The following is a 15,986-nucleotide window of genomic DNA, read 5'->3' on the forward strand; positions in this document are numbered from 1 at the left end:
GATTTTTTAAACAAGTATAATATATATGTACATATATCTAATAATATACAGATATGTACATATATTATTAGACGATAATAATTAGGCTAAGCTGTGTACATGCATATGTATGTATAATATGTAGTTATGTCTAAAATAATCAATCCACATGAATAATATAAAAACATATTTGCAAAATTTTGTAATTGTCAATGTATGTAGGTACATACATAAATACTCTTATCTTCTATCATTACATTTTATGATTTTACCATTACATACGTATATCATACAAAAATATTCATAAAGTTGCGAGCGTTAAGAAATTGTTCATGTGGTTCAGTTCTATTATGCGTGACTACATAAATAAATATGCGTTCGTTAAAATAAATCATTGTATAAAAACATATCAGAGTGAAGTTTCGCTTACAATTCTATGATACATATATTTGTATAATAAAAACACAATTTTATATAATAAATTGAAATATTTGAAAGGAATTGATTTGCAATTTTCTTCTATTTTTAAAGCCCTGAAGCGATATTTGTTTTGATATATTATATTTTATCGAACAACGCTTACGTCTTCATCACGTCTGTAATACTATTATGTTTACTTTGAAATATTTAATAATATTCTTTATAAAATAAGCTTATATAATTATATAATAAATAAACGATTCGTAGAAAGCCAAATTTATTACGAATCTATTTGTACGAGATAAAAAATCGACAACTAAACTTTTGGCCAGTTATTATTATTACATCTGGTCAGTCACCTTTGAAATGATCGATCAATTACTATATACGAATATGATCAGTTAATTTATCACATAAGTCAGTAAATACTTTCATCGTTTTCATTAAAATGTCCATTCTATAAAATCACTCATTTGTTTTTGACTTCAATACACGTAACAGAACATTAGAACTTTAGTCAAATCACGAACCAACTGTCAAAATAAACTGACCTTTAAATTCAACAAAATAACTGACCAATCCATATATGTCGGATTTAATTAATGCACCTATGAATTTAGTTAATGCACGTAGAATGAATGATGAGGTTGGTAACATGTAATGCGACGGGTAGATCGTTGCGGCGCTCCGACAACTAAGCAATGTTTTAAGCTGCTCACTAACTTTTATTTCATTCTACTACCTATGTCTTCTGACAACTAGGATCTGCATACATACATACATATATAAACACCTAAATATGTACGTATGTTTATTTTTGTATTTACGAGTATGGAGATTTCACATATATTACAATTACAATTATTTCATTCTACTACATATGTCTTCTGAGAACTAGGTCTTACATATTTATATATATATATATATATATATATATATATATATATATATATATATATATATATATATATATATATATATATATGTATAATATAAACACGTAAATATGTATGTACGTATGTTTATTTTTTTGTACTTACGAGTATGGAGACATCTGGAAACGTCTGTGAACGAAATATCCGTGAAATAAATATCGTTTACATACATTTCGTATGTAAACGAAATATCTGTGAACGACACGTCTGTGAATCAACGGTCGAGATCGAACTGTCGTGAGCGTCAGCCGTAAGGGCGGTTTCAGACTAGCGTTTTTTTCTGCGCGTATACGAACGTTTCTGCATACGCGCTTACACGCGCGCTACTTTTCGCGCTTCAAAAAACCGGACGCGCATACACGGGCTTATTCCGGCGTTTTTGCTCGAACCGGTAGTGGTGATTTAGTATCAACATGGATAATACGAGCTTATAAGCGCGTTTACGCTCGTATGAGTTGCGCGTATGGAAAACGACGCGCCTATACGCGCCTACATGCACTTCAAAAAACGAGCTTATACGCGCGTATAAAACACTAGTCTGAAACCGCCCTAAGGACTCTGCATTCTGAAACTGCATTGACAATAGCCTCGGGTTTCATTTATGTATCAATTCCTTTCGTGTATCAAACCACCCGTTGAAATATCAACGGGCCCAACACTAGTTTATTATAGTTATTGACCGTTTGTCTACTAAACTGTTTTTTTTTTTTACTGACCACTTACCAAAGTCATTGATCATTCGGTGTGGATTGTTATTGATTAAAAGCGTTTAAAGCCACCCAACTACAGGCCTAAAAAATTGTATTGCAAAACTGTTACGTATGAGTATGTTCTAAATAATTTGCCGGTAGTATAATATAATAGTATGCTTACGTGAAGATAATTTACACTTATTTCGATTTAGGCAATATGCACTAATTCACTTTAAGCGACAGAGAAATTATACTTGAAATGCACAGAGAATTGCGGAAGTGCGAACGATAACATAAAGTATCTTTCATCTGTTTTATTGTATGTTGGATTTTTTGCGACTTTTAATTTGCAGCGAGTGACGCAAGACACAATTCTCTTTAGGGAAAATAAAAAAAAAATAGTATAATTCGCAGTAGTGAAAGGTCGTTTTGTTGCATCCGAAACCTGAGCAAAGTAACATAATAAAGATGGCCTGCAGAAAGTGAGAGAATGTATCGGAATGGTTGTTGATTCCACTTTTTTTGTTGGTTTGTTTGTTCTCGTTAAATCTTTCGCGGAAGAAAAAACGCAACATCCATCAATCCGTTGTTGAAGACGCAAAAAAATTGAGTCGACTGCAATTATTTGTACATTTTTTGCGATTAGCTTTTATCTTTGGTGGTAATTTTCTCGTAGGTTGTTATTTTACAGTTAAGATCAATGCGCTTAATTTGATTCGCTCGTCTGAAGTTTGAAGCCCGAGGCTTCAGCTTTCTATTTAGGGCTATATATTTTTTCATAGATTGCTTTTCAATCAAATTGTAGTATATCTGTTACGCACGGGTGGGATCAGGATCAAAATAAAAGGTCAAAGTCACTTCACAGCATTTTTTAAATGATTCAGGGGGTCCACACGGAACCGCCACTCATTCCAGAATAACCTGATCTAACGCGTGTACTGTCTTATAAAGGACAAGTTACACAGCATAGCCACTCTGATCCGTTAGCGTATCTATTGGCGCTTAAAGGTCTACCATGGCGTCTACGAGCACCAATCACCTAACACTGTTGGAACATGTATTGTATTTTGTGATTGCCCTAATAAGTATCCGTCTTTTGGTATTGTAGTCAAAATGGCATATTTGAATGGAACCCATTTATGATGCGACGACTAATCCGTCGTAAATATACCTACAATATTGAATCGATCAATTTTAGCTAGGTTTCATCAATCTTACCGAAATTGAGAGATTTTCGTTATAATGGTAAAGCCCTTATTGTTAAAAAATATTTTGAGGCCTTCAAAGACCATCTATGCACTTACCATTTTACTGCCACGCTAAATCTGCTTTTTTTGATAAATTGCCCAACCGAATCTGCTTTTTATTTCCTTTTAAGATTTCCCAAAGTGTACTTTAAATATACTCAATAGTATTGAAGTTTTCATTATTTTGAATAACGAATTGTGTCAACATTGCGCGTCAGCGATCAGCTGGTGAATAGAGTCAGTTTTACCACTCCATTCACACTAAAAACTGCGGCACGAGATGCATACTCCAGCGGTGAGAGGCGCAGCTTCACGTCATTAAACGATTTTCAATGAATTCAATTTAAAAATATATGTATAAACTAGCGTACATGTGTCAATCGGTGAATTGTACACAACCATAAATACCAGACATCCGCAAAATATGTATAACTTTATATGATTAATGGTTGGTAGACTCTAGCTGTGATAGACGTGTCTTCGTGTCAATGCTAATACGTAAGATGTTAAACTCAAAAGTGTGACACATGACGCGTACGTGGATTCTATCAGTGAGAGGTATACCTTCATACTGCAGGATCTGCCCAGATTTATTTATTTATTTATTTAACATATTAGCCACAGTGACATTACAGAGATCTCCAACGCGTCGCTGTGGCCGGTCAATCAGTAATAATAACATGATAACAGTAATAATAACTTATAATAATAACAATATTAACACAACATCATTAAAATCATAAAATCATTAAAAAAAAAAGAAAAAACATAGATTAAGTAATAAAAATCATTAATATTTATAATAGGCAAAATCAACCACTGGCATTCCTCAACAACCACTCAACCAGATTAGTATATTTTATATTGAAGAGGTCAATTTCACCAGAAATCCTGTTAAGCAGATATATCGCTCTAGATATAGGAGCCGTTGACAACATATTTGTGCGAGCCACAGGAGGAACAAACAAATCACGATTTCTCAAGTCCCTGAATTTACAAGGTGCATTAAACCTAAATTCCTTTAGAACCTGAGGATTGTGTATTATCCCATTCAACAGCATAAAAAAGTGTCTTCCCAGTAACATATTCCGACGAGACTCCAATGAGTTGAAACCTAACGCCCCTAATAGGAATGCACTAGGATATAGCCAAGGATAATAACCAAGGATAATAAATATCACAGTTGCACGTGCAAATGAAATTCGTACGATTTTATTATTTCGAAAAGTTTCTCCTAAATTTCTTCAAATCACCATCATTGATCACTGTCAAATATACATATGTCAATACAAGGATACAACATCACCGAAAACACTCCAGGGGGAGAGTTTTTGCCAAGGATCGTAGTGGTATAGATCAAGCGTGCTAGATTTTTTTTTGCCATGCCACGTACATGTCACGTACCTCTCGTTGTGACTGTACTTTTTTAAGCGGGCACCACTATAACGTTTTGCAAAATAGATCCAACCCACGTTTGGACGTGCTCTTCAATGATTTTGGCACAAATATTTTTCCCGGAAATTGCGGCATCCTATCTAGAACAAAGAAACGTTTGTTACGCACATACATACATACGTTGCGAATTTCTTTTTTTCAATGTCATCGTCCGACTAAATTTATTTCACGGCCATTCGAGCAATTCTTTTTTTATTATTTATTTCTTCTACTTCTTATTCTATTTACCACTTCGTTCATGTGACGGGAACAACGTCGAATGTGCCGTCTGGTCTCTTTATTGTGATTTCACTTTCGTTGCTGCTTTCGACCCACATTTTTGGCATCAATTTGGCGTCTCACAAAAATGTTATATAAACACAAACTCATAATTACGACAATTGTCAACAGGTGACCGAAGCCGAGACAGATGCAGAGAGCCACCGTTCAATCAGCGCTGGAGAATTAGAAAAGAAATGGTAAGACTACACTTACATATACTACTATACTTAGTTCAATATTACCTTTTAAACGGAAATAACGGTCGTAGAAAGTAAATCAACATTGACTTTGTTTTCAACTTGCACTTTTTAGATAGTTGTATAATATTATCTCATTTGCTACTTTTTCTTCTTGAACGTCTCTTGGTATACATATGTATAAACAAACATAATATTACGTTGAATGCATTCAAAAACACATACATATTTTCTATAGTGGGAGTATGTATGACAAATTTCGATGATGATTCGATGACTATTAACCAGTCGAAAAAAATCTGACGTAATCTACGATTTCTATTATATATTGCCATCGTTCAAATGTTATAAGAGTTTATGTACGCTCTTAAGAGGGCTGTACACCTGAAACCTTAATTTTGTTACCGTTCCTTTCTTCGATATATATATTGAGTGTATGTATATGTTGAGTGAATGCGACAATATATATCAATATATATATTGAGTGAATGCGACAGTTGCGCTTCGACCAGATAAAACGTATTTTAAATTGACAAAATCGAGGTTTCGTATTCTACTATTTTCTCCTCCAAAACTGGACCAATTTTTAAAAAAATGTCATCATCGGTATGAGAAAGATACTTTCTGTGCATCTATCGGCGTATTTTTTTTTTAAATCGACCGTTAAATAAGCACGCTGTACTCGTTTCGTGGGTGTAAAAAAGAGGCGATTTTATAGATGTTTGGCGGCTCCTAGCTCATATAAAAAATAATTAATCAAAAAAATAAAACGACAGATGCACCCCTATGGTGGATATCCATAGCATATTAAAAAATAATTTCTCTAGTGCCATAATTGAGGAAGGGAGAAGTATAGAACGTTTGTATGGACAAGGCGCTGCTGTCCAGCCCTCTTCAGACTTGGCGAATTTTCAATTGTAATTAAAATTTTGGCTCATATCATACATGTATTGTATGACATGTAGTATTTTCAGATTATGTAGATCCAAATATGAAATTTGATAGATGTTCCCGTTTTAAAAAAGATTATTGACCTCATAGCCAGGAAGTGAGCTGTGAGAGTCAAATTTACCAATCGATTTATTCTCGTACGAGCTTCAGAAAATAGTTTGGGAAGTTGCAGAACCGCCCACGTCACCAGGTGGGATCGTTTCCATTATCTCGTGCAAAATCGGAATGTACGGTAGGCGGATATATGGCCTCCCAAAAATTATATGATTATCAAATAAAATGTAAATTTGTGGGAAATAAATGATTTGGATAGTAGCATTTTACAAGATTCAACAGATTCGAGAAGCTAATAACTTGAATTTGCGAGAAACTGAGGGGGAAGATACCGATTTATTAGATCTGTCACAACAATTAAGCTAGAAACATTGTAAAATTCTAGCAGGAGATGGTCGATCTGTGTTTTTTTTAATAACCAGAAGGACTTGAACCCACTGGTATGCAATAGCTCTACCAGTGCACTACGCTATGGCTAAGCATTTATTATTACAGAATGTCTGGTTGCTTCATCATTATCATCATTTACAGCCTTTTCAACATCCACTACTGGATGATTACCTCTCCAACATGCTTCTTTTTGTCTCTGTTTTGCGCAACTCTCATCCTTTTCACCCCACACATCTTACCTGCGGCCTTCCTTTCGCCCTTTTACATTCTCTCGGGTACCAATCTGGCACTTGTTTTGTCCACCTTTCGTCCCTTCACCAATCTTTACTCTCTCCACACGTACATATATCTACTACCACTACCCGTTTCACCCACGTATTCTGATGGAATATGGAAAGAAATCAAATTATCTATTGTTCAAATTACGAAAATCAATAGTTTTAAACTGTTCTGCATTTTAATTTCAATAATAAAAAAATGCAACTCGGAGAAATCAATCGTCATTTAAAAAATATTTTATATATGCACATGTTTTTAAACAAATCCATGGCAGATGCTTTACTGACTTGCATATTTTAGTGGGCGTTTTTTATCTTTGGATCCGCCTTCATTTCCCAAGTCGACTTTCAGAATAAATATTTTTTTTTTTGTCTTGATAAGGTACTTGACTGAATAAAAAGGTTGAAAACTTCACATTTTAATATTCAAATCAAAGACAAGCCCAAGACATTCGTTGACTTGTAATAATAACATTTATTATTTATTTTTAAAAACAGAAACAAACAGCATTGCAGTGTATATAATATGTGTATAACATTGACACAAAAAAGTCTCTAAAAATTAAAAGCAACAATGAAAAAAAAACAAAGAAGAAAAGCATTGAATAATGGTACATATGTATATGTACATACATACATAGATGTGGTATATATGTATGTACATATGTACACGTATTACTAAAAAATGATCAAACAATAGAAATTTAAAGCAAGAAAAGGAACAATATAAAGGATCAATTTGAGAGGGAATTTTGTTAAAAGAAGAACAAGATCTATATAAAAAGGAATTACAAGAATGTTTGGTAGAACAGGAATTAATGTGAAACAATGAAAAATTACGGAGAGATCTGATGGGACATCGGAATAGAATCATACTTAATAACTAAAGACTATTATGTGTAATATTATATCTGATAATAGATCAAGGAAAAGTGTCATTGCATGGGAAATCGTTTATTTTTTATCACAATACAAATGGCCAGTATATCTATAAACACTTGAATGGAAATTAAAATTTTAGTCGTGATTTAAGAATAGCTGTTCTTTTTTCATTCAATTCATTGTTAGATTCTTCAATTTGCCGACAAGAACTTCGTGCATCGATTAAACCCTCTCGCGTGCACAATGATAATGATTATAAATTATTATCATCGAAATAAAAGTCCGAGATGAATCTTTGTACGCGCCAAGAGACTTTATGACAGTGTTGCATCATAATGATTTTACCGAAGACCAAACTCGTTGTGCGGTTTTGCAATCGGTCTAAGTCAAGTCATCTCTGCAAATGTCGGTGTTGCTAAACATCAACTGGAGATTAGCTAAAATATGTATTATGTGAATAAATGTTCGGTGATAAGTATCTGTATACAGAGTATTGCGAGTTCAATGTTTTTTTTAAAACCACCTATGGCTACGCAATATCCTTTCTGAAGAGTTGTTTTAATTAGATTTTGAACAGTGTGTTTTTTTTTCTCATACACACTTTAAATCGTGAAATATTAAAATAATAATTAGTAGGAAGCTGGAAAGACGTTCGCAATTCTCTCCCACTCCCTTTCATTAGAAAAAAATCACCTCAAAAACCTAACCTGTTTTTTAATCTTTAGAATATGTAGATTTTGCGTACTAAAGTTCTATTTCTGAAGTGTGTAGTGTAAAAACAAAGTTTAAACTCCAACTATTACATAGTTATAGTTTTCTTAATTTGTCTAAATCATATGGGCGTTTGATAGTACCTTGAATGCTTTCAGCGAGTAGCTGGCGTTCAAGTACAAACAGACTGTGACTTAATTTTAAATATAAACGATTTATTGAGTGGAATAATCTCCTTGATTAATCTTAGAGTTAAGTAATCCGTAAGAAATCAAAAATACTCGTTTCTCCTGAAAAGGAAAGTACTTCACATCTGGCTTTTAATTTTTTATTTATTTTTAATATTCTCAAACTGGTTTTACCGTTTCGAAAGTACTTATTTTAGAGCTAAATTTGGGTGTTTAAATGGTCACTTACTACATATATCAAAGTGTGATCCGATTGGTCAGTAATGACCATCAAACATACATCAAAATGTCCATTTTATAAAAATTACGAGCCAACTGTCAAAGTATGTAAACTAACCATTTTATTAAAAAGCTCACTGTTATATATATATAAAATACTATCATATACAGTATGTACATATATGTAAGTAATTTACCCATTTATTTTGTATAATATAATAATTACTGAACGTGTTTGTTCAAATTTGCGAAAAACGGGGATAGGTTTGCTAATTTGGTGGAACCGTTTCAACCACTATCGGATCCAGAAAATGATCAAAGGGGGGGGGGGGCATTGAAATAAAAATAATACGTATGAATAATGTATTTAAATGTGAAAAATAAAATAAAGTATGTATTATACATACATATGTATGAAATTCAATTTGTCCAATGAGGTGGAAGAGCATAGCATATATGGCATCCCCCTATGGTTTCAACAAAGAAATCAGATAAATCGGCAAACTCTGATGGGAAATGATCGACCTAGAGTCACACAATTTCAAATTCTGGCCAGCAACACCAGGCCAGGGAATGAACCCACGAACCCTCAGTTGAAAGTATTAAACGTTAGTCACTTAGCTTTGTCTTCTGACACTTATGTACATATCTACTGACCTTTAATTTAATTTACTGACCATTTATTATAATAACTCAACAAAATCATTTGAAGTAACTGACCAATTAAATATTGTCCAAGGCTAAGTAAGCATGTATGTATATGTAGGATTTACTTTTTAACCTTTGAAAGATGGAGCGTCGAGATCGAACGAGTGTCCCTAACCGGGGTCGAGTAAGACCCCAGTATTTTTTAATCAAAATACAACTTTTCTCAATACAAATGGGTTCAATATATATATTTTTTTTATTTTATTTCATACCAGGAAGGCATTACAGGTAAACCCCAATGCGCCTTCCTGGCCAAATTACAAACAATACAGCATTTTTTATTATATAAGTCGCTAAATTACGAGACACTGACTTAAACTCGACAATTAACGAGACATCTATGAATTGTACATACATTTTTATTGTAATATTTACATTAATCATACTCAAATAGTGGTGACATAGTGGGTAGGAAGGATTTTTAGCCAATTTTTAATCGGGAATCGTTTCAACAATGAAATCAGAGAAAATTGGCAAACTCTGATAGGAAACGATCAACCAGGAGTCACAAATCCTGGTCTGACCAGCAGCATTACAGATATACTCAGAAAAATTCTTTTCAATCGAGGTCAGCTCAAGGAATCGAACTCGGCGCCTCTCAGTGTTAAGCAGAAGCTTGACGACCGAGCCACGCTGCTGGCTAATATATATCGTATAAATCATTTTATACATCAATATAAAAAAGTTTTAGTCCTATAGCATGTTTTTGACTATTTTTGTATTAAAAAATAACGACAAGCATCAACACGCAAACGCACATAGTAGGTAAGGCCAACAGGCGACTGCGTGATTCAATAGCCACGCGCCAAAAGCGACGAAAACAATAGCTTACGAAAATATAACTGTCTCTTTCTCTCGCATTGATTCATCGATCAACAAGAATATGCAAGCGAACAGTCAAAAACATGACTCATCGCCATTAAATCATACTTTAGAACGTAGAAATGTATAAATGTATTTTTTTAACGATGTACCTCTTTTCTAAATCATACAAAACCTATTAAACTAAATTGATTGTAGTTGATTCTAGGAATACAGGAAATATAGGGTGTATAGCTTTGAAAACCACATAGTTATTACGAAAACCGTAAAAATTGGGGCACTTGCATACCCCACTTCGGTGAGGGAGAGTTAAACTAAGTAGAGCGCATTTATTAAGTTGGCATGCTTGGGTAGTGTGTGGGATTTAAGTTGGTATGCTGCACAACAGAGTCTCACTGTCCACCATCCACGTTTTCACGAATTGAATAATTTACAAGCAATTTTCAAAGAATTGATAGGCACGCTTTAAAGAATAATTATATTTAAAATTGAAAAGTCAATCGAGGGTTAGAGGACGTGAGGCCGTAAGCCAAAATCGTGGGTCGAATGCAAAATGAAAATCGAAAGAAGATGTGCGATAAAATTGCAAGGCGTTCGCGTATTTTTGGCAACGGATGAACGAACTGGACAGATACGTCGCAAGTTCATTGTCACTCTGCAAAATGCAAATATAATCCACAAACACTTTCCAATGAAAATACCACGACGACAGGGGTTACCAATCTTCGGTAATGTGAACTATTGCATCTCGACAATCACAATGGCTAACATAAGTAAGGACCCAAATCCTTACTTTTGTTAGCCATTTTAATTAATGCTGGATCTATACTTGTTCTTCGATCGTTTATAAATTGATTGTTATTAAAACGCAGCGTATTCATTATTCGTTACGACATTCTTTCGAGATCGATAGGTCATCTTGCAGTTTGGGATATTTTGACGCGATCTTAAATTTGACCTCAGATAAATGAGATGAATATGTCAATTTTTAGATGTCTAATGCATCGTCGGATCGTTTAGATTTACTTGCGTTTATTTTGTATTTCAATACATAATGTGTCATTGAAATTTCATAAAGATCGATGTCATTGCTATTGAAAAAATATAATAGAAAAAAAAATCAGCAGCCATGACCAATTTGCATTTTGTTGTATTCGGTCATCGCATCTAGAACATATTGATGGTTCTCAGACTTTAATTTTTTCAATGTTAGATAGATAGGCTGTTTTTTATTGTTGTTGAAAAAATTCAGTGTAAAAAGTTTTCAGTTAGTATGTATTTAAGCATCTCTGAACTCCTTTTAAAATCAATCTTACTACATATCTTTCAAATTTAATACAATACACTAACCTTCAATTATAATTAACGCAGGTTAATATTTTAATTTGACTTTCTCAGTATTATTTTAAGTACATTATATTGTAAATTCCTATCGGAATGCTTCTCAAACAAGAAAATGCATTGTTTCCATTTCGGTATTGTTTGAATAACCTTCGAACAAAATATTGTAGATTGTTGAGAACAGTAAACACTGTTAAATTAGTATTTAAAAAAATACATGTGATCCTTTTTTTGTAGTATTTGTCATAAGGAGGTGTTTCGCATGAATTTTCCTTACTCATATACGCCTACGAGGTTCAACGGCAAAGTTTTGTTTGCAGAAATCACAATTGAATTCGCTTCGTGAAAGCGAACGTATTGCAAAATACTTCGAATGCATATAAATTAGCACCAAAAAAGGTTTTTTTTACAAATAAGAAAGCGAATAAATGACGAGGTTTATTCAACTCGTTCGTTGAGAAGGCAAATTGCATGCAACTCAAATTGTAACTCGGTATTCGATTTTGATGGAATACAAACTATATATTAAATATTTGTTTTAACCCATTATGTGGTCTAATTTTATACATCAGCACAGTTTAAGCCGGCAACTGCACGTAAACAGCAGTACGAAAAATATTCTTTAGGTCATTATAAATTTGTATGTTCCGTAATGTTTATGTGACGTAACTTTACAGCTGCAACCAACACGGTCTACTCATATTATACAGCAGTACATTTCACCAAGCAGAACTGGTTTTCTTTAGTCATTGTGGAAATATTAGACGTCATAGTAGCAAAATTTCTGCAGTTTGAATATATCAACGTCATATTGTGACGATACGATATAAGCAATATTGCGCCGTAATGTAACGCTCTTTAATTTATTTTATTTTATTTCATAGAAAATGAACACTCGCCTTTACAGATAGCTCCAAAGCGACGAGTGCACTTAAGCAGATACAATACAATCAATCAATATATATAAGCATTTTATGCAATGCTAATTTATACAAACATCCACAGTGACATCTATGGAGAAATTTTTGCAACATTTTATAATCAAATTGGCTAACCTCAAGACGATAAATAACTTATTGATTAGCAAGATAGATAAGAAAGGAGATGCCAATTTTATAATGTATATGTAAGCCGATTTTGCCTTGTACTAATCCAAAACAAGCATGAACTTGCTGAAAACTGTGCTGTATAGCATGAATAGAACTAGTCTTTTCCGTGTTCCGAGCGGGGACGCGACAATTGGTGCAAGTCCAAAAGGTTCAACGACAAAATGTACCCGAAAATTATTGCACTGACAAAATGTACCCGCGACAAAATGTTCACGCGACAAAATGTCCACGGAAATAATGTTCAATCGACAAAATGTTCAAAAATCCTAAATTTTCCTATTTTAATGGAAAAAGTAACATTTTATTGTATTATATTTATCGATGTATATGGTACTTTTTATCGTATAGATCGCGGATGTTATTAATAGAGGTAGGACCGGAAGCGTGCCGTTTATTGTTCAATTGTTGTAAATCCTTTGTAAAAAAGGTTCGGCAAACCTTTAACAATGCATTTACAATATTTGAACAATATAAAGCCCCCTCAGGGTCTGGGCTTTAGTAATTAAATTAGTATAAATTACAGGTGCTCTCAACCGCAACAACATATTCTTATTTAAATTGAACAATTACATTTTAAGCGAATGTCATTGTGACTCATTGAATATCATTTTAAGATGTCATTGAATTAGTTTAAATGTAAGGGGTTCTTAGCCGTATCCAATATTTACTTATTTAAATTGAAAAACGCCCGCGATGTATACGATAAAAAGTAAATTATTCATTTGAAATAAAGAAAATTTAAAAACCCCTAAAATTTAAACTAATTCAATGACATCTTAAAATGATATTCAATGAGTCACAATGACATTCGCTTAAACGGTAAATTCGCTGGAGACGGTTGAGAAGCCCTGCCATATAAACTAGTTCAATGTAATCTGCAGTTCATACGCTTAGAAAGTTTATTTTTTTCAATTTAAATAAGTAAATATTGGATACATTTAAACTAATTCAATGACATCTTAAAATGACATTCAACGAGTCACAATGACATTCGCTTAAAATGTAATTGTTCAATTCAAATAAGAATATGTTGGTGCGGTTGAGAACACCAGTTATTTATACTAATTTAATAACTTCCGCGATCTATACGATAAAAAGTACCATATATATCGATAGATATAAAAAATATAATACAATAAAAAGTTACTTTTTCCCTTAAAATAGGAAAATTTAGGATTTTTGAACATTTTATCGCTTGAACATTATTTCCGTGGACATTTTGTCGCGTGAACATTTTGTCGCGGGTACATTTTGTCGCGAAAACATTTTGTCGCAGGTACATTTTGTCAGTGCACTAATTTTCGGGTACATTTTGTCGTTGAACCTTTTGGACTTGCACCAATTGTCGTGTAACCGTTCCGAGCTGTTGACGTGCAGTGCTGGGTAATATAAACTGACCTTAATTAATATGTTTTGAAAACACATGATATAAGAAAAATGTATGACTACATATTTGGTATTCAAAAATTAAATGATATCAAATATACCTTTGTATTTAAACATAAATGATAAATGCAAGACGTGTCAAATATCCAGAAAACAGTTTTTGGATTGAATGTTACACTTTAGATTAACGTTGAAATAGCGGTATTGTAGTTAGCACGACTTTTTAATATATGGGTTGGAAGAAAGTAAAGTAGTGGCCACCAACATAGTCAAATCGGTCCCATCCCTCAGAATGGCGACCCAAATTCGACCATGTCGTAGAGCCCCTACACCAGTGTTCGCCAAGTGGGTTATTTTTAGGCGAAGTTTATATTTTGGTTGTGATCCTTTTTTTCGAAGATTACCAGTCAAGAAATTGATATTTTTCTCGCATTTTTTGATTGGATATACATACATAACTGCAATGAATACTTATGGTGTATTCGTGTAAACCTCCTCGACAAAGAGAAAAAGAAAACGAAGGATCATTGTGAAATATTTACATTATTATTGATTCATTTTATTACAATACCTAGTACTTGTTTATTTATTTTATTAAAATACACATTATATTTTATATTGAAACCCCCTGTCACTGCATTTATAGATAACTAGTGTTGTGCCCGTTGATTTCAACGGGTGGTTTACATTAAATATATACATATAATGTAAGGTAATTTAAAGGCAGGCGTACTTATTAAGACCTGTTCATACCCATCCAGCACGACCCGTATCTTGCAGGTACGGACAGTATTCTCCTCGACACGATCGGTCGTCACGCCACATCTCTATGCATAACGTATACTCCTGGTATTCTATATTTTGTTTTATTGAAATCTCCATACTTGTCGATGCACTCGCACATACCCACAAACATATGTACATCGCGTCGGTTTTTATATCCATTATAATTAGCTTTATATATACATCATTATAACTGGAAAAATGAACTACACCCAAAAAGAGCCCGCGTGGTGAACACTGCCCTACACCGGCATTGAATTTGATGAACAACATACATATGTACATGACTTGATTTTGTAAATTAAGTTAACTCTACATGTATCAAAAAGACTTTGAGAGGAAAACTTTCAAAGTTCAAAATTTATGCTAGAAGCTTTTCAGCAATTGTGTGCATATACTTACATAGTACTTTTCATGTTGGTGAAAACTTTTTTCAACTTCAACAATCATTATCTCAGTGTAAAACAGATTTAAATCATCTCCTTTGTTATGTTCCTACATATATGTATATGTACATACATACATAATTACTTCAAATAAAGTTGAACAATAGTTGTAATCCGATTTCGTATAAAAAATATATATACATTTATACGACTTGCCATTGCGAATTGAACACAATAGTAACGGTACGATATAAAAGCATCAAACGCTATGCAAAAATAAAAGTTTTTATACGACATAATTAGTCAGAATTTGACATGAATGCGATCATCTATTTGTAAAAAAATCAACATCATTTAAAACTACAACATATGTCTAATACTGACAGATATACCCGGCTTCGCCCGAGCACGTGTGTGTACATATAATTGAAACTTTCCTAGAATCATGAATTCATGACGAATCAGTTGATAATATATGTATGAATGTGTACACGTGCAATATCCACAATATGTAGATACGTATATTTATTTTACACTATAAATATATCTATGTATGTACATTGGAATTTGACGTGTGTGTTATTAAATCATA

The 15,986-nt window shown here is 33.2% G+C and overlaps 1 protein-coding gene across 1 annotated transcript in view; it reads left to right on the top strand.

Annotated features, from left to right (window-relative positions):
- Positions 1–15,986, top strand: part of LOC143919386 (endothelin-converting enzyme 1-like) — a 45,351-nt gene that overhangs the window by 17,840 nt on the left and 11,525 nt on the right. Inside the window, exon 2 of the mRNA XM_077441693.1 lies at positions 5,119–5,186. Coding sequence (XP_077297819.1) covers positions 5,119–5,186 — 68 coding nt within the window. The remainder of the gene's footprint in view (positions 1–5,118; positions 5,187–15,986) is intronic.

This window comes from Arctopsyche grandis, chromosome 11 (assembly GCF_051622035.1).
Source record: "Arctopsyche grandis isolate Sample6627 chromosome 11, ASM5162203v2, whole genome shotgun sequence".
Classification (NCBI taxonomy): domain Eukaryota; kingdom Metazoa; phylum Arthropoda; class Insecta; order Trichoptera; family Hydropsychidae; genus Arctopsyche; species Arctopsyche grandis.